Raw genomic sequence first — 25,187 nt, 5'->3', positions numbered from 1 at the left:
GTATGGATTTGTTAAATCAACAACACACTTGATTTGACATAATGGAGTATTTATTCACTGGGGAAATTGGTATTGGATGATAACCACAAATAATACTGTTCATCTGATGTTCTGCATATTTTTCAGGGCCCTCAAAAAACCAACACAAAGCAGGTATTCTATGGGATATCTATGGGATCAGACACAGCTGGAGCTTTTAAACCCCTCGGTTTCACTGCTGGACTGACAATAGTCCAACAACCAAAATTATCCAGCTAGCATCCTGTGTGCATTGATGGACTAGAGGATGATGAACACAAAGTGTGAAGTAGAAATGAGTTACTGTCACTGTCTTTACATCTACAAGATGGACCAACAAGGGAGGTGTGTCTAATAGAGTGGCCAGTGAGTGGACACACTGTTAGAAACTCCAGCACTTTGGCGCCGATACACTCATACCAGACCTGGGACACTGTTTGTGCATCACAGATTAAACATAATTGCACTGGTTATTTTCAAAATCTCAATGATTTTGTCAGCTGTGTGTGTGTGTGTGTGGAGGTTGAGGGGAGTTCCAATCATAGCTTCCTGCTTACTCATTATGGCGGTAATAATAATCCAGTAGGTTGTTTTTTACGTGCTGTATATATTTCCTAAGAAACAAAACAAAATCTGGGAAATACAGGCTTTATATCACTAACAATCTCAACAATATCATTGTACAGTGGTTAAAATTAAGAAAAACTCTATCTTGGAAAATAAAGGACCAGTTCCCGAGAGTTGGGTGATGGAGGTAAGTATCATCACTATATTACTATTAGTATTATGTCTGTGTCAATGTCATAGTCCAAAGTCCAAAACAGCCAATCAGGAGCAAGAAATGCGCCAATTCTCCCTCACTGAGGACGAATCAGGTATTCGCGGCGGGTTTTCTAAACTCTGGTAAAAGCCAGTCACACACCACACTTGGTGCACTCTTTTTAACACTCCTCTGAGACTCGATTTTTCTATATTAATGTTGTCCAGATAGAAACTATAGATTAAGAAAAGCTATAGTTTAACCCTAGCAAAATTTCAACGCCACACCCAGAGCATGGAAACCTTAGACCTCTGACCCTAAAAAGGACAACAACGCCTCCGGACCAACAACGACAAAAGAAGGCCGCATGCACCCTCAGAATGACCTTCTGAGATGAGGTGAAACCTGCCCAGGAGAGACCTGCATGGACATGTCTCTCTCTCACAAGGCGGCAGATCAGCGGCTAAGAAGAATCCCCACAGAGACCTTCAGAACGCCACCAGCTCTGACGGCTGCGTCTGAAAGCCTCTGGAGAAAAAGAACGCCTGCGGCTGCAACCTATAAGGCCCGTGTCTGCAATTCTCCAGGAAGTAATGCCGGAAGGCACCGTCAGCAACATGCTCCCTGTCCATCTCCAGATACATAAGGTCACATGGTCTCATGTCTCTCATGGCTCATGGGTTGGTACTGAAAGTTTGCTGGGATAAACAATAGCCTTTCTTAGAACTTAGGGTAATAATTATCATAGAGAAATTCCCTCATATATTAATTTCACTGTTCCCTCATGTATTGCTGTAATCCATTTCATTATATGAATGTCTAATTAATATTCATTATTTGATATTACAATTAATAAACAAGTTGTGTGATAAAACCAAGCCTTGGTTATTTGTTTGTGTGTGCACCTTTCTTGTATGGAATTATAATTTCTAGTTCACATTCAATTTCAGAGTCAAGAACCCACGGCAGGTCAATGAGCATAATTCATTAATAATAGTTAATTCTAGCTAATTCTGCTGTATAATATGTGAAGATGGCCTTCTTGTCTAAGCTGAACATTAGATAGGTAAAGACACTACATATTATTTAATGGCTCCCCCACATGGAGCTTAGCAAAATTAATTAAGTAATTAATTATTAACAAAATAATAATTAATTATAATTGACTCCGCTATGTAGTGCTAATGCCACTGCAACGTGTGCATACTATTTCCGCTACAAGTGTGTGAAACTCTCCACCAGTGTGAGTGTGTGAGTGACAGGATGAATATTCATTTTTATAATTAAATTAAAGTCATCAGACCTGATCAGACATTTGTTACTCTGACACTTAAACAGTTAAAGAGTTAAAAATATCTTACAAACAAACCCAACAGAAGGCATCCAGAGAGAGGCAGAGACAGAACTGAATTATTAATGTTAATTGGCCAAGGTTTCAGAGACTTTAATACAGATTAAACGCTGTTTATGTCTTGGTAAATTTATCATTTTGGTTGTATGGGCTGATCAACAGTTAAACAAAATAGATTTTTGTTTACAATGCTGCCTTAAGATTTGAATTAATCCATTTTTTTATTTCTACACTGTACATGTTTTATCCCAACTTTCTTGCTGGTAACACCACTCTAAAGCTTGTTCCAGCTGCAGACTTGTTGTTTTTAGCCTGATATTCAGGGGTTGGACAATGAAAGTGAAACACCTGTCATTGTAGTGTGGGAGGTTTCATGGCTAAATTGGAGCAGCCTGGTGGCCAATCTTCATTAATTGCACATTGCACCAGTAAGAGCAGAGTGTGAAGGTTCAATTAGCAGAGGGTAAGAGCACAGTTTTGCTCAAAATATTGCAATGCACACAACATTATGGATGACATACCAGAGTTAAAAAAGGACAAATTGTTGGTTGGTTCAAATGGTTCAAACATTGTATCCTGAATGCGGTGCCGTTTATCAGGACGACAATGCACCAATACACACAGCAAGACTGGTGAAAGATTGGTTTGATGAACATGAAAGAGAAGTTGAACATCTCCCATGGCCTGCACAGTCACCAGATCTAAATATTATTGAGCCACTTTGGGGTGTTTTGGAGGAGCGAGTCAGGAAACGTTTTCCTCCACCAGCATCACATAGTGACCTGGCCACTATCCTGCAAGAAGAATGGCTTAAAATCCCTCTGACCACTGTGCAGGACTTGTATATGTCATTCCCAAGACGAATTGTCGCTGTATTTGCTGCAAAAGGAGGCCCTACACCACACTAATAAATTACTGTGGTATAAAACCAGGTGTTTCAGTTTCATTGTCCAACCCCTGTATATCTGCAGTTATAGAGAGAATGGTTTACAGCAGCTGAGGAAGCTGTGCCCTGGGGCCTGGGATGTACTGAAACACAGTTATTCAATTCAGGTCTGATCATGAGATTTCAGTGTGATCACACATTCAGTATCACTGTGCCAGACTCATTCTAAACTCATGACAAATAAAAGTCATTCAGCACAAAATGGCAGAACCTAAGACTACCTTGACTAGTTTCTGGCAGTGAAATTACATAAATAAGCAACTGAGAGTGAGCAGAGTGGCGCAGCGGAAGTGTGCTGCATCCATTACGTGAGAATGACGAGGTTGGATCGAACCCATCTTTGGCAAAAGCTCTAGGGGCAGCTGTATCCTAATGGTTACAGAAGTGGGCTTGAGACCAGGAAAAGGGAAGGTCACCAGTTCAATCCCCAAAACTGTCAGGAACTTTAACGAGTGAAACTCCCAAAACACTTCCCAGGTGGTGAGGATGGCTGCTCAATGCTCTGGGTCTTTTCACTGCCTCAGTCATTTGCGTGTGTGTGTGTTTTCATTGCCATGGATGGGTTAAATGCAGAGGTCAACTTTTGTTGTACTGTTGTAGAATGAACAAAAAAAAACAAAAATCATGCTAAATAAAAAAGTATCAGGTCAGAAAACAACAGCGAGAGGCAGAAAAGAAAAGAGAATCAATGTGAAAGTCTATAAATTCCTTCCCTGACTCACCTGAGGCACATGTAAACTACATTCACTTTAAAGTAGCCAGTAAAATACAAATAATTCTTTTTCTAATGAAGTGAGTTTCTAATGAACTCTCAGAGCTGAGTAAATGCAAAGAATAGCTACCCACCTGAGACTCCTGTGTCCTGAATAATACTGAGTAAGAAAATGTATTGTCCTGCTGTAGCCTTCCAGGTAACGGGAGGTCTTACAAGAAACTCAATTTATTATGCATCTCTGCTGCTGAGCAATGACTAAATTAATATCTCCCTCTAGCTCACCACTGTCAGCACAGCTGTGGTAGTCTTTATCTTGTGATCATTGGACTGACAAGAGGGGTGCGCAAAACATTTAGCATGATGTACATGTAGTACAAAGAAGTAAAATAATCTCACATCAAGTATAAGGCCAGACACAGATGTAAAACCCCTCCCCGGATCACCATCTTAACGTGGTGGAGGGGTTTGTGTGCCTGCGTGAGCCTAGGAGCTATGTTGTCGGGAGCAATAGCCCCTGGTAGGGTCTCCCAAGGCAAATTGGTCCTAGGTGATGGGCCAGACAAAGAGTGATCCATAAAGACAAGGATGAAGAGATTAAGAACAGGGACACAGCTTCCCTTGCCCGGAGTAGGGTTACCGGGGCCTCACCCTGGCAGCCGGGGTTAGGGGCCCTGGCGTTCTGATCCTCGGTTACTGAACCTGGCTTTTGGAACAACCGTGCCTTCTTGGGGACCCTAGAGGGGGTGCTGGAGAACACTCATTCTGGGGACTCCATTGTTCTGCTGAGGGACTTCAATGCTCACATGGGTAATGTTATGACCCAGTCTAGGGTTGAGCCGTAACAGAATGAGGTGTGTGTTGGGATTAGTGTATGGGAAAGGAATAACTGTAACAGAGATGTGAAGGTGGACAAAAAGGACACAAACGGAAATACAGAATGTATAATGAATAGAATATATATTGTATATGTGATATTTACAATGACCCAAACACCAGTGAACGTCGGGATGGCCTTATGCCGACAAAAATAACAAACAAACACCCCTCTTAACTGACCCACAGACAACTCTAGCTTACCTAAGTGAAAACAAAAAACAATACCTTACTCCCGATGTATATACAAAAACACACACAAAACCCACTACCAAAACAAACGGCAGCCAACCCTACTCTGGTCAGTATTCAAAAGGGGCAAAAACAAACTCATAGTCGAAGTAGAATATCACAAAGTCAAAACCAGGCAAACACACAGAATTCATTATACACAACACAAATCACAGAGCTCAAAACATGGCTGACTAGCAGTGTACACAAAGACGTATTTATGATTCCTGCTGAGATGATGTAGAAGAAGCTGTGACAGACAGAACACATGGACTGGATTGTGGACCGGGCTCAGGACGATGAACAAATACATGAACTGGAATATGGAACAAACTCTAGACGGGTGAACAAACACACAGACTGGAACAGACTGCAGAACCTGGAATTTTACAGAGACAGGGAGAGAGAGAGAGAGAGAGAGAGAGAGAGAGAGAGAGAGAGAGAGAGAGAGAAAACATACACATACACATACACAGCGCAGCATAACAGTAATGACAATGAGACCTGGAGGGGCGTGATTGGGAGGAATGGCCCCGCTGATCTGAACCCGAGTGGTGTTCAGTTATTGGATTTCTGTGCCCATCACAGTTTGTCAATTACTAACACCATGTTCGAGCATAAGGGTGTCCATAAGTACACCTGGCATCAGGATACCCTAGGCTGCATTTCGATGATTGACTTTATAGTCATATCATCGGACCTGCAGCCATATATTCTGGACACTCGGCTGAAGAGAGGTGCTGAGCTGTAAACTGATCACCACCTTGTGGTGAGTTGGATCAGATGGCGGGGGAGGATGCCGGACAGACCTGGCAGGCCTAAACATGTGCTGAGGGTTTGCTGGGAACGTTTGGCAGAGGAACCTGTCAGAAAGATCTTCAACTGCCACATCCAGCAGAGCTTTGACTGCATCCCGGGGGAGGCCGGTGACATTGAGTCCAAATGGGCCATGTTCCGGACCTCCATTGTTGAGGCGGCTGAACGGAGCTGAGGCTGCAAGGTTGTCGGTGCCTGTCGGGGTGGCAATCCCCGCACTCTGTGGTGGACACCCCGGGTGAGGGAGGCTGTCAAGCAGAAGAAAGAGTCCTATTAAGCCTGGTTGGCTTGGGGGACTCTGGAAGCAGCTGACAGGTACCAAGGAGCCAAGTGGCTCGCGGCTTCGGCTGTCGCCGAGGCAAAAACTCGGTTGGCAAACCATCAGGCGACTCAGGAGGGGAAAGCGGTTTTCCACCAACACTGTATATGGTGGGGGTGGGGAACTGTTGACCTCTACTGGGGACGTCATTAGGCAGTGGAAAGTATACTTCGAGGATCTTCTCAATACCACCAGCACGTCTTCCGCAGAGGAAGTTTCGGGACCCCGGGGGGGCTCGTCTATCACTGGGGCTGAGGTGGCCGAAAAACTCCTTGGCGGTAGGACCCGGGGGTGGATGAATTCGCCCCGGGTTCCTCAAGGCTCTGGATGTTGTGGGGCTGTCCTGGCTGACATGCCTTTGCAAGATTGCATGGACATCAGGGGCAGTGCCTCTGGACTGACAGATTGGGGTGGTGGTTCCCCTTTTTAAAAAGGGGGATCGGAGGGTGTGTTCCAACTAAAGGGGGATCACACTCCTCAGCCTCCCCGGTAAGGTCTATGCAGGGGTACTGGAGAAGAGAGTCCGACTGATAGTTGAACCTCGTATCCAGGAGGAACAATGCGGATTCCGACCCGGTCGTGGAACACAGGACCAGCTCTTTACCCTCGCTAGGATCCTGGAGGGTGCGTGGGAATTTGCTCAACCAGCCTACATGCGTTTTGTGGATCTGGAGAAGGCATTTGACCGTGTCCCTCGAGATATTCTGTGGGGGGTGCTCAGGGAGTATGGGGTACTGGGCTCTTTGCTACGAGCCATCCAGTCCCTGTATAAACAAGTCCGACTGGTCAGAGTTGGACTCCGTCAGGGCTGCTCGTTGTCACCGGTTCTGTTCATAATTTTTATGGACAGAATTTCTCGGCGTAGCTAAGTGGCGAAAGGTGTCCGGTTTGGTGGTCTCAGGATTTCATGTCTGCTTTTTGCGGATGATGTGGTCTTGTTGGCTTCATCGAGCGGGGACCTTCAGCTTTTGCTGGACCAGTTTGCAGCCGAGTGTGAAGCCGTAGGGATGAGGATCAGCACCTCCAAGTCCGCATCCATGGTACTCAGTCAGAAAAGTGTGGAGTGCTCTCTCCAGGTTGGAAGTGAGATCCTGCCTCAAGTGGAGGAGTTTAAATACCTCAGGGTCTTGTTCAAGAGTGAGGGAAAGATGGAGCAGGAGATTGACAGGCAGATCAGTGCAGCGTCAGCAGTAATGCGGGCTCTGTACCGGTCCGCTGTGGTTAACAGAGAGCTGAGCAGAAAAGCAAAGCTCTCTATTTACTGTTCGATCTACGTCCCGACCCTCACCTATGGTCACGAGCTTTGGGTAGTGACCGAAAAACGAGATCACGGGTACAAGCGGCTGAAATGAGTTTTCTCCGCACGGTGTCTGGACTCTCTCTTAGAGACAGGGTTAGGAGCTCGGACATCCGGGAGATGCTGCTCCTCCAGGTCGAGAGGAGCCAGTTGAGGTGGTTCAGGCGTCTGGTCCGGATGCCTCCTGGATGCCTTCCCGGTGAGGTGTTCCGGGCATGTCCAACGGGGAGGAGGCCCCAGGGCAGACCAAGAGCACGCTGGAGAGACTACATGTCTCGACTGGCCTGGGAATGCCTCGGTATTCCCCCCGAGGAGCTGGAGACAGTGGCTGGGGAGAGGGAGGTCTGGGTTTCTTTGCTCTGACTGCTTCCCCCGCGACCTGGACCCGGATAAGCGGTGGATAATGGATATATATATATATATAATAAAAATATTCAAAATTCAGAGTCAAATATTTATGCCAGTTGGTTAGTGCTAGAACTTCAGCAAAAATAGAATAAGAATATAGTTGTATAAACTTCAGGTCTGAGACACTGGATTCTAGAAAATTACTCAGTAAATAATGTGATAAGTCTGATGTTCTATTCAAGTTGTTGTTTTTTTTTTTGGAAAATTATTCTTTAGCTTCTGTTTAATTCACTGATTTTAACAGAAGTGCTTAGCTCTGAACAGTGAGTAAAGCTACTCTCTGCCAGCGAAGGACTCTGAATCAATTATATTGAATGGAAAGTTATGCAAAATTGGCCATCAACTTACAGTAAATTGTAGATGAGGCCTGGGCCCATTTATTCTGCATTCTGCATATAATCAGTACTTTATCAACAAACTCAGGAACTAATTCAACTGACTACAGCTCATCAGGAACAATAAAGAGAGGTTTGCTGTTACTCGTGTGATGTGAGGGAGGGGTATGAGGAATGTGATGGATGTTATTGCAATGTTGTAAACTACATACATTTTTAAAAACAAAGAATCAGAAACTGGAGTCCAGTTTGTTACTGAAAGAGAGATGTTGTGGATAAACTCCACTGCCTCCCCTCCCACAAATCCCCATTTTCCTCTTAATTCCAGATCAGTTCATTCAGTTTCTTGTATCTGAATGGTAAGCATGTCCTTTTCTCAGAGGAGGTTAAGGGGCTCGTTTGCTTAGGATAAAGTATGTGAACAAAACGACAGATTTCAGGCGGATTGTGGGGTGAAAGGAGCCTCGGAGGGGCACTACTGCCCCCTTCACGGACTTAATAGGACCCTTGAGAGGGCCACAGTGAGCTCTGACAATAAGCTCGTGCTTTGGGAGAGTTTGTGCACCTGCTGAGCTCCAGCAGCCTTTCACGGTTTATTTTGCTTCTCTCTTCTTACTGAGACATCTCCATAGCTCCAGTCTGGATCATCAGCAAACCACGAGAAACACCATCATCGCTTGAGCTTGAATGAAATAATAGCTGTGGTTGAAGAAATAGGCAACTGAACGAATGTTGGAATTTCAGCTTTCAGAATGCCGTATAAATTTGGAAAAGCTCTGTACTGAGGGCTGTACGCAGTCAAAGTTTGAATATGAACTCACTTTAAAAACTGTATCTAATTAAAATACAAATTTCAGACATTTGTTTGGGTCAATGTTTCTCTATGAAGTTCTGAACAGAGTCTGGAAAGAACTCACCTTGTTTCTTTGAGTCCAGAATGCTATAGTTGGGTTTCTTGTGACTGAGGTGTTTTTTCACCAAGAAGGACCGTGGCATCTTAAAAGATTCAGAAACTTTCTAAATATCAACAGAGTGGTTTTCAGCCTCAGTGCCCCGCTCTGCTGCTTCCAGACTGTGTTCATGTGGAGATCTGGCCGCTGCAATAAATAGCAGATGCTTGAAAGCTGCTGGAGAGGGGAGTCAGGTGCAGGGGGGGTGGAGGAAAATTAGCATAAACATCCCAATCAACCAATCAGAAGGAAAGGAAGCACTGAAAGGGGCATGGCCCTGTGGCTTGCTGCATACCCCAACAAAACAGGTGCATGCATGTGATAGAAATGGCAGCAGTGCCATATAGCCATATATATTGCTATATATATCTATATAATTAAATTCTTTGATTTCCTAAAAGCTTACTGAGTGTATCTTTAAAGTTTTCACTTTTTTTTTTATTATTAATGTGAGGGTGAGTAATTAATGAATTTGTTCTTTCATTTTGTTCATTAATTCATTCATTCGTGTATATCTGCTTCTATGTCACAGAATATCACATATTGGTATAAAAGAATATTATATGTTTTTAACATAAAATTAAAATTAATCTTTGGTATCTTTGCTGTTTTTTTTACACCAATAAGCTATAAATACAGCCATGAGCTATTCATATGTTCACTATAAAATAACACTTATTGACTCGTATATTGTTTTATGATGATATTTGTTGGGTTCTATAACATAAACCTAAAGCTAATAGTAAATGAGTGTGTCCTGAAGTGGACGTTTGGGGGGTAGGGGGCAAGGCAATTGAATGAGATACATAATGTGATAGGTGAGTTTGTCATTTTATTTTTTTTTTCAGTAAGAAGTTGTAGTAATGTGTGGATTGCAGTGTTTAAAATTCATTTCTGTGGAGTTTGGAAACAAAAGACATACACAAATGTGCTGGAGTGAGGGGCTCAAAACTGTAGAGACACTGTAACTGTTTAAAGACTGGGAAAAGTTGACAATTAACAAATGCCTTTTTGGACAGATTCCTTTCCATTCAACATTTGGCCTTAAGCAAATATAAAAAAATAATATTTTTGTCATTTCTTGACAGTTTATTATCATTGAAACCTGTTATTTTCTGTTCACACCAAACTTAAGCCCTGTATTAAAGCAACTTGTTTACACCAGAAAACTCATGATCATGACAGAAACTGACAAGTTTACCTTTTATAACTGTGCTTTTTAAATGTTACTAAAAGCAAGCACCACATTTTATCAACCAGAAGTAATATAGACTTGATAAATGATCAAAGATGGGAACCAGACATTATGTAAAAATACTTATATTTCATATTTTATAAGGTCTATCTGATAAACGTGCTGTATGTGAGAGCTATAACTCAGTCTCTCCCCTGTTCTGATTTTAATGATCCGGAGATCTGGCCTTTTTTCTTCTAAAGTTAATGTTAAAGAGAAAAACTGCGCAGATGTAACTCGATTAACTCGTCAGAAAGTCCCCACCCCTTTTGCTCACCTACAATAGCGTCATCATACGTCATCGAAGTGCACACTTCAAGAAAGTAGGGCTTATTGTAAAAATTGGGACGGGAAAGGCTATAGTCCCGAACAGATTTGGAGATTTAGAAATCCCGGCCGGACGCATTTTTTAGGTCCCGAAAAGAGGACATGTCAGGTGAAAAGAGGCCGTCTGGTCACCCTACTCAAAGGTGTCCGTGTGTGTGTGTGTTGCCCTGTGATGGCCCCTCCAGGGTGTATTCCTGCCTTGATTCGGGGTAGGCTCGCAGATAATGAACGAATGAATGCAAGAGTGCATCCAAGCACCCATAGGAATCAATTGGTAAATGCACAAGGATTCAGCTTTAAAGCAGGGGTGGGGGGGGAATATATATAAAAAGACAAATGGCAAGCATTTATTTCGTATAAAAGAAATGCATATACAACTTACAAATGTCTACATAGAAAGGTTCAAGGAAAAATGAACAGGAAATTCTTGTACAAGAACAGCTACAAATTATGTGCCTGACAAAAATTCATGAAGCATCAACTGATTGCTTTGATTTTTTTCATCTGTACCTCAGTGTTTTGAAAAGCAAACATAAGATTAGCCATTATTAAATTCAAGAGGACTGTCACAAAAAAAAAAAAATGCCTATAACACTGCTCCAAAGTCATATGACGTCCATAAAACTGTCCCATATTGTAGTTATCCATCAGTACAAACAATTGATGCCAACTCAGCCATTTAACTCGTTCACACCCATTTATTTACAGCTCAGTCCTCTCCTCCTCCATACATGTCAGCAAGCTTCTTGAAGCGCGGACCCCATTCGCTAATGCAGTTGTAGTCCTGGTCTCCGGAGCTGGAAGAGTTGAGGGAGCTAAGACTGCCGGCCTCTGATCCACCTCCCTCATAGTCAAACACCAGCAGCGAGTCGTAGGGGGGAGCCGTGGGGTCATTGTCCGCTGCCTTAAGATTCTGCAACACAGGTATGAAACAGTCAGTGCTATATATTCACATAGTTCTCCAAGTTCACCACATGTAATTTGTTAAGTTGCTCAGACAAATCTCAGAGCTGAAGTAAACTAAAGTCCACAGAATATAGTTGTCTCTCCCAACTCCTAAGACTGAATCATACTGAATGAGATGTGAATGTCAGACGTTAAATAGATTTCTTCATTTCACAAAAAAGATTTAACACTAGCTAAATGCATTTGACTGATAAACATTACAGGATCTTCACCAAATGGGGAAAGAACAGACCACAATTTAGGAAACACCTTTGTTTGTATCTGCTTTTGGAGACTCAAGCACCACGTGACGTAAAAAAGAAAATACTTCTGAGGTTTGTCAGAAAATGCTGTAATTGCTGTGGAGTAAAAAATAAAAATGCCACAGTTTTGCTGCAATTTCATGTGTAAAATCATCCATTAATGATGCATTCTAATTAATTTATTTCCAAAAACCTGTGCTCATTGTCTAATAAATCTCAATAAATACACCAATGTCTACATAACGCTAACTACGCTAGTTAAAGAAGACTGTTATATTGTGGCCTACAACATACACAAACATCCATCTTGATTGTTACTTTCAATTCTGCTACACGTTTTCCTAAAGCAGGTCTCAGTCCTCACAGCCCTCTCAGACTTACATCATCAATGAAGTTACCGATCTCGTCAGGGTTGGCAGGGCGTGGCCGGTACTGTGGCGCAGGCATAAAGGTTGGAGCCACATCGTTACGGAACACATCAGGACGGTTGTCCAGGCCTCTGTGCAGCACACTTAAGTCATAGTCCTGTGCACATGAAACATCACCAGAACACGATGAGACCACTGAAAGAAGCCAGTAAACAAACAAAGCAGCAAAAACAACATTCAGTGAACCAACCTGATCGTCCTCTCCACCACCCTCCTCGTCGTAGCAGTAGATGTTGTCCCTGGTATCGTCCTCACCAAGCAGCGGCTCACTCTTCACCCCAGTCCTCCTCCTTATGAACAGAAGCAGCAGGAGGACCAGCACTGCGTGGAGAGCACAACATTGGCTTTTTATTTCAAATGTGAACCTTAAATTTCTCTTAAATCAAAATGCTACTAAACAGAATACTGCACAAACATGTTCTGTATTTAAAAAGCCATTTACAGTGTGTCTTGAGGGTTCCACCTCAGGGATAATTCTTTCTGACTGTGAATGCATAATTACACATGGTGAAATATAGAATAACTTACATAGCAGAGCCAAGATAGCCCCCAGAATTCCAAGAATGGCAGGCAGATCAAAACCCGCTGCGAGCTTGTCTGAGCAACGCACATCTGAGCCAGTGCAATCACACACCGTGGCCTCCACGGTGTTGTCCTGATACATGAGAGCGTTGTCATATACCCTCAGATGAACGTTGTAAATTCCGCTTTGCAGTGCAGTCTTGAGCGTGAGTAAAATTGCAGTTCCTACACAAAAAGGGAAAATAAAATTCACACACAAATCAGCCATAATTCATTTAAATTTTAAGAAAAAGGGTTCTAACTGATCTAGGCTATAGACATTCCATTCCATAGACATCCCCCCCCCCCATCACAAGCAGTAAAACAGAAGTAAAATTGGATGGAATGAAGGAACATACCATTTGGATCCATCTTAGCAGTCCAGTTGTTCTTGCTATCGTCCCGGAGTTCCACTTTGAAAGGGGCAGCAAAGCGAGGCCCATCGTTATCACTCACAGACAGCACCTTTGTCTCTGGATCCTTATTGCACAATTGAATCACTCTATCGTCAATAACGGGATAGTTGTCATTCACATCCTCCAAAGTAATCAGAAGGGTTCCTGTACCAGTGGCTGGAACGGCATCTGCAAACAAGTAAAAAGCCTGTTAGGAGAAGCTGCATCATCAGATATTTTCTTCAAAATGGAGCATGAGGAAAAAGAATTACCATTGTCCACGGCAAGGACCCGAGCTTGGTATTTGCCATCTTTCACAAAAGGAGACTCTCTATCCATGGGGCTCTTCACTTTGATCAGTCCAGTGTCTTCATCAACACTCAACCAACCAGAAGAATCAGGGGACAGACGATACCTGCAATGTACAGCAACAACTCACTATGTCAGAGCTAGATAGTACAGTAAAAATAAAAGGCTAAAACACCACCACAGTCTTGAGAGCACTGACCAAACCAAATCTAAGTTTTTGTCACATACAGAGTTATACACTTTACAACTTGCAGTGAAACGCTTTGATGATTGTCCACACATTAACAAAAATATTAGTTAAGGAATGGAAAATAAAAGATAACAAATATAGACATTAATAATAAGCTAAAAAGAATTTAAGCTAAAACTGTACAACTATAAAAGTGTATAAAATACGGTAAGAAAGTGAATCAAGATAGAAACTTTAAAACAAACATACCCAATGTGACGTTAGAAATCTTAGTGACAGTTTGTTAGAACGTTAGAGTGCATTAGTGACATTATTCATTATGTGCATTATCCACATTTTGTAAGTCAAGCCCAAGAACTCTTATTGATATGGTATTTGATCAAGCAAAAAAAACCTGAAATGCCTTTAACACTGTACCTCAAATGATCTGCGAATAATTTTAAATTTGATTAAGATTTTGGCTGCAACCAAATCTGGCTTAAATCAAAAGGTGTCTTACTTCACAGTCTGAGTCCTCGCTGTGTCTGGATCAGTGGCGGTGAACACAGTCAGCTGAGAACCAACAGCTGTATCTTCAGGTACAGAAATCTCTTTCACCTGTGGATCAAACACTGGAGCTTCATTCACATCCAGGACGTTCACAGTGACTGTGGCAGTGGACGTGGGCATGGGTTTAGCAAAAGGAACGTCGTTCTCCACAACCACCAACAGAGTGTACTTTGGGTTTGCCTCAAAGTCCAGAGGCTGGAGGAACACAGAAGAAAAGCCAGTGAACTCAAGAACTAAGACGCCCCAGGGTTTATTCAGCTGACAGTTTGAAGTGGTGTCAGTGCTACCTTAACAGTGGTAATGATGCCCTCCTGTTTGTTTGGTCCTGTGCTAACGTTAAAAACTCCACCCTGGTTGCCTTGAACGATCCTGAACTTGGCTGTCCAGGCAGCGGACTGAGGTTCATCTCCATCAGTCACCGCCATCTTCACCACCACAGCTCCGACTTTATTCTCTGGGACAGAGGCGTCGTACTGAAAGACAAAAAACACTCTACTCGGTTTGAACTCACACAGAGGAGCCCGACAGGACACAATATTGGATTCCTGAGCAGATAAACGTACAGAAATATTTTAGAATGTGTGTCGTTAAATGTCTTACCGAGGTCTTCTCAAACTTGGGGGCATTGTCGTTGCTGTCAGTTACAGTAATAATAGCTTTTGCAAAGGCTGTGAGGCCAGTACCCGCCATATCTGCAGCTTGAATCTCCAAGGTGTATTGAGGATAGTTCTGGAAAATTCAATAATCACAATCGGGGAGGTTCATTTATTTTTGCATTCCCCATCAACTCAACTTTCACCCATCAAAGTGCTTTGGTAAGTGTGGCAAGAGAGGAACATCTGTTAAATACTCACCTCTCTGTCCAGTCCCTCAGTTTGGACCCTGATCGCACCAGTCACTGGATTAATGTCGAACATGTTTGGACTCGGCTCTACTGGATTCTGACTGATGATGGAGTATCTGATATCAGCATTGTCTGTGGTAGGGTCATCTGCATCAGTGGCTGTGACCTTCATGAACTCATACCCTACAAAGTGGGGAGGGGGGTTAGTTTTTTAAAAAGAGAATGTTCTCTCCAATTCTTAAGTAGCAGTTGCGCTGTGTGGACATTAAATATACCTTTAGGTGAGGCTTCTGGAACCTCGCCCAAGAAAGTGTCTTGGGCGAAAACAGGCTTATTGTCATTCATATCAATAACATTAACAATAATTTCCATGGGAGATTCCCCTTCTCCTTCATCTGCAACAGCGTGGGCCTGAAGCTGGAATAGACAAAAAAAGAAAAGTGAAATATATTTGCTGATTTCTCATCTCCAATTCAAACTGTTCTAAAAAGGACAAATACCACTTAACTCATCATCAGGACCAAAATCACTTACCACATAATTAGCTTTGGTCTCTCTGTCTAGAGGTGCTGTGACAGAGAACCAGCCATTTTTTCTGTTTATGGTGAAAAGTCCCACTGGAGGCAGGTTTGCTCCTTCCCCAGTGATGCTGTACGTGATCGTAACTTCCCTAGACTTACTAGATTTGATCTGAATAGTAAGACAGTGTAATACAAAACATAGTAGTTATAGGGATGTTTTACTGCTAGGGCGGTGTGATGTGGCCAAAATTGATATCACTATAGTTTTTTATTTCAGTTGATAAAATAAATTTCCAATATCAATATAAAAGCTACAGAAAAACTGCCAAGAAATGCCCACAACAGCTGTGTGTACCTACAAAACTGGAATGAATTTGAAAAATGAATTTGCCAAGCCTATGAAACCTTCTCCTATAAATCTACATAATATTTTATAAATAAAGCCACCACCTCTGGAATAAAAAGAACGTTGCACTATAGTTCTTATCTGTATTTATAATTTAACTACACATCTTTAATATAAACACACACATACACTCAAAATTTAGCTGCAACTATACACACCTGCACCATCTGTTTGGGGAACGGTCCTCTGTCATTTTCTGGAAAATTGATTGGTGGAACAATCCAATGTCTCTTTATCCTCTTCGACCCCCCTGAAGACTTTGGAAACTCCAGAACTGGCAGAGCTGAGGGAGATTCACTCTGAGGAAGAAACCAAATGCGTCTCCAATTATTATTCCGGTTTGTGTGGTTCTCTTTTTTTTAACTGCACTTTTAGCAAAGTCACAGACATAACGTTAATTTGTGACCTTATCTAACTCTCAAAATATCTAGCATGTACAAGTACAGATATGCACATCCTCCTACCTTTCCTGTGACAAGCTAAAGATCTCCACAGAAAAAAACTCTGATTGATGCACAAAGTAAATACTACTCAGATGCCATTGCTGAGTCTGTGTGCAAGGCATGCAGCACCATGTCTCTAGAGAAACTGTTACATCTTACTTATTTTCAGCCACATACTCTGAGCCCACTAGTAGACAGAGTCTCTGATAGTCTCTGTTTCACCTTACCTAGTACAGATAAAGTCCTGATTCTTGGTGATTTTAATATCCATGTTTGCTGTCCTTCTAAACCACTGGTCAGGGAATTTTCACAACTTATCGATTCTTTTAACCTGACTCAGTCCATTATTGGTCCTACACATGTGCAAAGCCATACTCTGGATCTTGTTTTGTCCTTTGGTTTTTCAGTAAGCAATTTAGAAATTATAGATATATGTTGGTCTGATCATAGATCTGTCCTGTTTGACCTTCTAATTCCATGCTCTTCTCCTACAAGTACTCTGCCTGTTTATCATTGTACACGCTCCATCACACCCCATATAGCCAGTCAGTTTTCTGCCGCCTATGTAACCTCTCCTTCAGCTTGTATTATGGAAAATCCCTCTTTCGGCACTAATACTGATGAGCTGACTGATCTGTTTAATTCTACTTGCATTGGTATTATTGATCAAATTGCTCCACTTAAAAGTAGAAGATTTAAAGTAAAGGTTCAGCCATGGTTCAACAGTGTTACTCGTGCACTCAGACAGCAATGTAGGAAAGCAGAACGCAAATGGAAGAAAGATAGACTCCAAATCTCCTATCAAATTCTTAATGAATGTCTGAATAATTATCAGCATGCGGTAAAAGCAGCCAGAGCTAAATACTTTGCCGATACCATTGCCAAGCATTCTCACCGTCCTAAAGTTCTCTTTAACACAATTAAAACGATACTGCACCCTCCCGCTTCACCCATGCTTGATGCAAACTCTGATCTATGTGATAAATTTACAAGGTTTTTCATTTCCAAAACCGACTGTTTACGGACACTTAACTTTTCTCCAGCACCTGGCTCCTCTGTTCTACCTATGCGTTCTGCATTCCTAAGTCAGTTTGAGTCCATGTCATTGTTGGATCTCACCGATTTAATTCTGCATATGAGACCAACCACTTGCTCCCTGGATGCCTTCCCCACGCCGCTTCTTAGAGATGTGCTGTCTTCAGTTGGCCCAAGTATATTCTCCATAATAAACAGCAGTCTCATTAATGGTATTGTGCCTTCTTGTTTTAAACATGCAGTTGTTCAGCCTCTTTTAAAAAAGCCTGGCCTAGATCCATCAGTCCTCAATAACTTTAGACCAATCTCTAAGCTACCTTTCTTGTCAAAAGTCTTGGAGAAGGTTGTCTTTCATCAATTTTCTTCTTTTTTAGACAAACATAATATCTTAGACACATTTCAGTCAGGTTTTAGAGCACACCACAGTACCGAGTCTGCTCTTCTTAAAGTATTGAGTATTGAAATTACATACTCCTAGCAGTTGATTCAGGAAAGTGTGTTGTTTTAATTCTCCTGGACCTAAGTGCAGCCTTTGACACAGTTAACCACACCATCCTGTTAGATCGCTTGTTGTCTGATGTTGGCATCCAGGATCTTGCGTTGAAGTGGTTTGCCTCCTACTTAGAAAATCGAACTTTTTCTGTTAATATAGGACAGTCTTCCTCTTCCTCTCCTGCATCTCTTACTTGTGGTGTACCTCAGGGCTCTATCTTGGGACCCATCCTCTTTTCCCTGTACATGCTTCCTCTGGGGTCAATCTTTCAAAAATATAATGTTTCATATCATTGTTATGCCAATGACACACAGTTTTATCTTCCGCTGAAATCAGGAGAGAATTGTTCACTAAAACTCATGTTGGATTGTTTGAGGGACGTGGAGTGCTGGATGTCTAAAAACTTTCTCAAACTGAACCAAGACAAGACAGATGTGATCATTTTCGGAAATTCCCACTTGACCCCCACCATGGCCAATGAACTGGGGCGTTTGTCATCTAATATACACAGCCAAGTAAAAAACCTTGGTTTCATCATTGACACCGATCTTACATTTGAAAAGCAAATAAGCACTGTTGTGAAAGGTAGTTTCTTTCAACTCCGTCATATAGCTAAATCTAAGAGAATACTGTCTTTTAAAGACCTGGAAACAGTTATACATGCTTTTATCTCCTCCCGTATCGATTATTGTAATTCTCTGTACCTGGGTATATCTCAATCGAGCCTTTCACGATTGCAACTGGTCCAAAATGCAGCTGCAAGGCTTTTGACCGGTACTAAGAAAATCGAGAGAATTACCCCTGCAGCAGGTAGTGTCGCAGTCACACAGCTCCAGGGGCCTGGAGGTTGTGGGTTCGATTCCCGCTCCAGATGACTGTCTGTGAGGAGTTGGTGTGTTCTCCCCGTGTCCGCGTGGGTTTCCTCCGGGTGCTCCGGTTTCCTCCCACAGTCCAAAAACACACGTTGCAGGTGGATTGGCGACTCAAAAAAAGTGTCCGTGTGTGTGTGTCTGTGTTGCCCTGTGAAGGACTGGCGCCCCCTCCAGGGTGTATTCCTGCCTTGCGCCCAATGATTCCAGGTAGGCTCTGGACCCCCGCGACCCTGAATTGGATAAGCGGTTACAGATAATGAATGAATGAATGTTTGTTTTCAAAGCTGTCCATGGCCTGGCTCCGAAATATATTTCGGATCTTCTTTGCTTTCGATCTACCTCACGTGCCCTACGTTCCTCTGACAAATTGCTTTTAGACACCCCTCGCTCTCGGTTGAAGTTCAAAGGAGATTGGGCTTTTGCTGTAGCCGCTCCAAGACTTTGGAACAGTCTCCCACTCTTTATAAAGCAATCCCCTACAGTAGTAAATTTTAAGTCCAATTTGAAAACCTATTTATTTTCTCTGGCCTTTGGGTCCTTTAAAATTACTTTAGCCATTTGTCTCTGCCTTGGTTTATGTTGTCTTGTTATCAGTATTTTTCTCCACAACGTTTTATTGTTGGATTCTTTTATTTTTTTTATTTCTTTTACATGTATGTTTTATAATTTTATCTGGTTTGTTTTGTTAGTTGATTTTTATTGTGCAGCACTTTGGCTGACATTCACTGTCTTTTTAAATGTGCTATATAAATAAACTTGACTTGACTTGACTTGATATCTTCAGTGCACAAACCTGGCCTGGATTCTGCCTGCTGAATTCTGATTGGCTATTTGTACATCTGCTTATATGCACTTTTGCATCATTCTTCTACTGGCTCTGTACTGCTCCAACGTGCATTCTTCTAGGTGTCATGCCAAAACAGCAGATTTAATTTCCTGCATTAGTAGGCAGTTCTTTGTCCCATTAGGTGGCAACGCGAGACTACATCTTACTATACCAATTAATGGTATAGTATCTGTTTGTATTTAGCCTCAAACAGTCAGAAAAATGAATATTACACTGACCCTTAGGGACTACATACACTACTTTCATGTTAGATGAAAATCAGGCAAGATTCCAGACCAAGTATAACATTCAAGACAAGGGAATAAATGACAGGCCAAATATGGATGAAAGGTCCTGAGACCCTGTTTCTGAAGAGAAACCACTCGAGCCAAAGCATCAAGGAGTTCTACAATTCCTAATGTGTCCAGTAGAGGTCAGGCTCGTCAATGGCATACCTGTGCAGGCCCAAATGAGTCTGTCTCTTCTTGCTGCTCAAGGTGGTGGTGATTTTCCTTCTGCTCATGTTCCACTCGCACAAACGCCGTGTGTCTCTTGCCACTGGAGTCCCAAGCATGGACAGTGAACATCTTAGGGCCATCATGAAGAGTGACCTGTCTCTTCAGTTTCACCATGCCATCAGTGTCCACTTGAAACCTTTTGTCAGCAGAATCAAAGACTGTCCTCCTCCTAGCAGTGCAGTCATCGAATACAACTGAATGAAAATAAAATATATAAATGTTAAATATGACGAGACCATCTATTTGACAGTCTTAAAACAAAAAATTAACCGTTTTTCAAAATCATATTAAAAATCAAGTCAATTTGTTAAAGATGGACAAACATCAAAAACTAAGTAGTGCCTGAATCACACCGTATATGCTGCTACAACCTGCACCTAAAATTACACTTTGTCAAGACTACAGTAACACAGTCAACACTGAACCCAACCTTACACAGTAACAAATACAGATTTGCATAAACACACAGTCTGGTCTGATGGCAACTCCACACAGTCAAAATAAGCAGTGCACCACAGTGATAGCTTTAAGTGCTTTCAGAGCTTTCATGAGGAAACAGATAGCGAAAACATTTGCAGGAACCTGAGAGGAGCACGCAGCCTCTAGAAAGCAGCCAGAGATCAGTGATATTCCTCCACAATAAGAGGAGTTCTATTAATTATTAGGATCATGATATAAACACTCTTCTGAAACACTTATTTGACAACCCCATGGATAGCCATAATGTAGTCTAAATATAAATGTCCTCTTCATCCATTTTACTCTGCAGTAGATAAAAATGTGTGCATTTTTCCTACCTGCTGCTAGAAATGTTGTTCCAAAAAAGACTTGTGATACCTGACTTTGATCTCAATTTTGTCTTCTAGTTCATTTAACCCTGCCCAACCCAGCCTCAGTCAATTTTTTAATAAAAAGTGTAAAACGTTTATTTCTCTCATCTATAATTTACTATTTAGCAGTCCATCTGTGTTGAAGAAATCCATGTATAATTTGTATATATTCTTACAATTAAGTGCTCATTCTTGTTGTGTTAAATCCCTAATTGTGGGTGTTAAGAGAAAGGACTGACTTTATTTTATATATAATATTGAGATCTGATTTTGTCTCCTGAGACAATGAGAGACTAATCTTACCAAACAGTGTCAGAAAAGCTACCAACAATTAAGAGGGTAACACTGGTCAATCAACAGTTTAATCTGTCTTCTTAAAAATAAGGGGATTGATTGTGTCCACAAACTAAAACAGACTGAAACAACGTAATGAAACTTTAATAAAAGGTGAGAGGATTTAACGTGGCTCATATATCCACAAGAAACAACAACAAAATCTTTGATTATGATCAGAGCACATGTATCAGTGAAAACCTGTAGAAACAGGCAGGTTAGAGAAATAACGAAACTTAATGTTAACCCTTGACAGTGGAAAGTACCAACGCAGAAGTAAAATGAAAAGCATTGTACAGCGGCTCATGTTCAAACCTGTATTTCTACACAAACTGAAACCCAGAATCACTGATAGAGCTACAGAAGGTGAAACCATCCACCTGAGCCACATTAACATTAACACCTGAAGAGGCCTAATGACGTACTCCAGTTCAGAAGAACTTGACTCATTCTAACACAAATCGACTAAGACATCAAGCCTCTACATGTCGAGCTCAGTAAGTGCACAGCCATTCATATGCAAGTTAAAACTGGCTGAGAACAAAGCCTTGATGGAAAGCCACATCAAATCCAAAATGAAACTTTTTTTTCTTTAAACAGGAACAACATGAGTCACTTTATCAAACAAATTCACTTATCAAAAACCCAAATACATTACAACTAGGACAAGTATTTCTCTTATTTAATGCTTTTCAGCTATTATCAACATTACATTTGACCTTAGAAGACACATCCAAGCTCACTTGTGTTTTTAATGCTGAAATAAATATCAGTATTGGTGTAGCAGACATGCTAGCTCACTCCGTATTGTATGTAGCAACAAGAAGCCTTCTAATGCTGACCTTGCTAACTGGAAAAAGCTTAATTTATTAGCCAAGATTAAACAGATTTCCACTTAATGTTTGAAAAGTAACAACAGCACAAGCTCAAAAACATCAGCTGAGGTGGGTGTGGAATGTAGTTTGTATGATTAAAGCGTCTAATAAATTAAAAAATAAACGGCATTCGACAACAGACACCACAGAACAAGACCTCTCCCCCATTCAGGCACAAAAAGGTTTTAAAGAGTGTCCAACACACCACATCCCTCCAAACCAATCCGGATTATTTATCTAGAGAAGTTTTTATTTTATTTTTCCATTTGAACATGAATGTTTTAGACTCATCAGCTGATGTGTTTTAAAAAAGTGGAGATATCTTGGTCATACCACATTCCTAAAGGGAGATATTGAGAGAGGGAGTTGTGATTGTACCTCTGCCGAGCCGTCTCCCGCTGTGAAGGTGTTTTCTGTGCACTGTGAAAATGTACAGCTCTGAATCAAAGCCAGGTGAACATGGCGGAAACTCATCCGCAGCAGACGACAGTACCTTGATGAGAGGGGGAAACACCTTCAGTTACTTTCTCAAGCACAGGGACATGTGAATTATACAGAGTTTTAAAGTGTGTGGAATATATTTTAGAGTGAAATTAGCTTTGTAAGCTGTGGGTTAATTAGTCTCTTATTTTCCTTGGACAAATACAGCCGACACGTCGAAATTTTTCGTTCCAAAAGGCACTTTCAAGAACGTTATACTTAACCCCGTTTATACAGGCTGATTTGGTGGATTTTTACAGGTTCAAGAACTAGCTGTTTCATTGCTACAACAGTATTGATATTAGCTTTATTAGAGAAATAAAAGGAATTCTTCAGGTCGTCATTTTTAAGAAAAATAGGTAGACAGTGTGGCAAACATTAAAGTGACATCTGTTGGTTGTATGGACTACTTACTAGAAATGGCCAATATATAAACCGCTTAAATGCGGTTACTTTTCCTTTAAAATGAAGGGCTTACTTTCAGGTTTTCACGCGCATCGAGTACCGCTCTGTCACTAGTATTTGCGCACTAAAATCTGACGTGCGGCTAGTTTAACCGTTATTTCTCAAACGGCGGCTGGATTAACCGCAGTGTGACGTGCAGGCGATAATTTAAAAAGTTAAAGCTAACTTACCTGCAGTAAAACGATAAGAACTCCCACCCGTACAATGCTGAAAGGCTCCATTAAAGAAACCCCGAATCTAATCCGGTTAAAAGTTACTCCCAAGTGCGAATGTCCTGTGATTGAAACTCTCCTCAGCGATAAATGGAGGAAGCACAGCTCCACAGGTAAACGTTAGGTATTTTCGAGAAGTGACGCAGACAGGTGACCTCGCCCATCCGCTTTAACGTTGGCCAAATATGGACTCGGGTCTCCAGTCTCCGTCCCCTAACAGGTGAAGTCTTCAGGTAAATATCTACAGGATACTCGATACTCTCACCAGGTGAGGCGTGAACCTGAAGAAAGTGCAAGCACACAGCAGACAAACTTCAGTCAGTGTCGACATACAGACCCTCCCTCCACTCTTCTCCACAGACCTCTAAAGACCATCCAAGGAATGTTTCTGCATGACACCAAAACCTGAACCCAGAGCCCTCTGCAAACGTCTTAAATCTGTCCTTTATGTAGTTTAAGTAGTAACCTTCTTTTCCATGAAGCACAGCCCACTCAGAGGCTCTAAGCTCCTGTTTGCTGTGGAGAGAGACCTGAAAGACTATTCACATCAGCACTCGGACAGAGCCCACAGGGCTCAGCAGCACTGAGCAAATCAAAGACATTGTACCCTCCCCCAGTGATGGATCCACACATTCAGCACAGAGATGCATCATATCATAACTTCCTAAGCTTTTAAGCACTATTAAGACACACATGAAAATATCTCAATCTAAACACTTAATGACTTCAACATGCATTAATAGATGGAAATACAGCAGCCAGACAAAACTTTTAAATGACCACCTTGTTTCTACACTCATTGTTCATTTTATCAGTCCCATTGACCATATATATACTGGGGAAATGTCTAATCCTCCGAGGATTATTATTATTTTAAATAATTGATCTTCTCATTAATGGTGGTGCGTTTAAAATATGTTTATAACTTGAGTGTGAAGAACAAAGTTTTTTCCAGATGTTCTCCTTGATCGTATGGATTTGTTAAATCAACAACACACTTGATTTGACATAATGGAATATTTATTCACTGGGGAAATTGGTATTGGATGATAACCACAAATAATACTGGACTGTTCATCTGATGTTCTGCATATTTTTCAGGGCCCTCAAAAAAACCAACAAAAAGCAGGTATTCTATGGGATATCCTTCTTAATTTATGTTGTGTTTTTACGAGTGGATCAGACACAGCATTGCTGTTGGATTTCTTAAACCCCTCGGTTTCACTGATGGACTGACAATAGTCCAACAAACAAAATTATCCAGCCAGCATCCTGTGTGCACTGATGGACTACAAGATGGACCAATAAGGGAGGTGTGTCTAATAGAGGGGCCAGTGAGTGGACACACTGTTAGAAACTCCAGCACTTTGGTGCCGATTCACTCATACCAGACCTGGGACGCTGTTTGTGCATCACAGATTAAACATAATTGCACTGGTTATTTTCAGAATCTCAATGATTTTATCAGCTGTGTGTGTGTGTTTGGAGGTTGGGGGGGATGAGACACACAACAATTGAGTTCCCATCATAGTTTCCTGCTTACTCATTATGGTGGTAATAATAACCCAGTAGGTTGTTTTTTTAGGTGCTCTATATATTTCCTAAGAAACAAAACAAAATCTGCGAAAATACCGGCTTTATATCACTATAACAATCACAACAATATCATTGTACAGTGGTTAAAATTAAGAAAAACTCTATATTGGAAAATAAAGGACCAGTTCCCGAGAGTTGGGTGATGGAGGTACGTATCATCACTATTATTACTATTAGTATTATGTCTGTGTCGATGTCATAGTCCAAAATACATCACT

General features: G+C 41.6%; 1 protein-coding gene and 1 long non-coding RNA gene across 2 annotated transcripts in view; one reads left to right on the top strand and one right to left on the bottom strand.

Annotated features, from left to right (window-relative positions):
* Positions 1–24,663, top strand: part of LOC136677950 (uncharacterized) — a 28,482-nt gene extending 3,819 nt beyond the window's left edge. Inside the window, exons 2-3 of the long non-coding RNA XR_010796447.1 lie at positions 127–153; positions 24,503–24,663. This is a non-coding gene — a long non-coding RNA (uncharacterized lncRNA). The remainder of the gene's footprint in view (positions 1–126; positions 154–24,502) is intronic.
* On the bottom strand, positions 9,989–23,539 carry LOC136677946 (B-cadherin-like). Its single transcript, XM_066655668.1, has 16 exons — positions 23,332–23,539; positions 22,595–22,709; positions 20,116–20,372; positions 16,150–16,290; positions 15,599–15,754; positions 15,340–15,481; positions 15,075–15,247; positions 14,821–14,949; positions 14,508–14,693; positions 14,171–14,415; positions 13,445–13,587; positions 13,137–13,361; positions 12,745–12,963; positions 12,407–12,537; positions 12,170–12,313; positions 9,989–11,493 (listed from the first exon to the last, which is right to left on the bottom strand). The coding sequence occupies exons 1-16, from the start codon at positions 23,380–23,382 to the stop codon at positions 11,290–11,292; spliced, it is 2,661 nt and encodes an 886-aa protein (XP_066511765.1). The 5' UTR covers positions 23,383–23,539; the 3' UTR covers positions 9,989–11,289.
* Positions 24,664–25,187: the final 524 nt, after the last annotated feature.

Source organism: Hoplias malabaricus, chromosome Y (assembly GCF_029633855.1).
Source record: "Hoplias malabaricus isolate fHopMal1 chromosome Y, fHopMal1.hap1, whole genome shotgun sequence".
NCBI lineage: Eukaryota > Metazoa > Chordata > Actinopteri > Characiformes > Erythrinidae > Hoplias > Hoplias malabaricus.
This window is presented reverse-complemented; position numbering and strand designations above follow the sequence as displayed.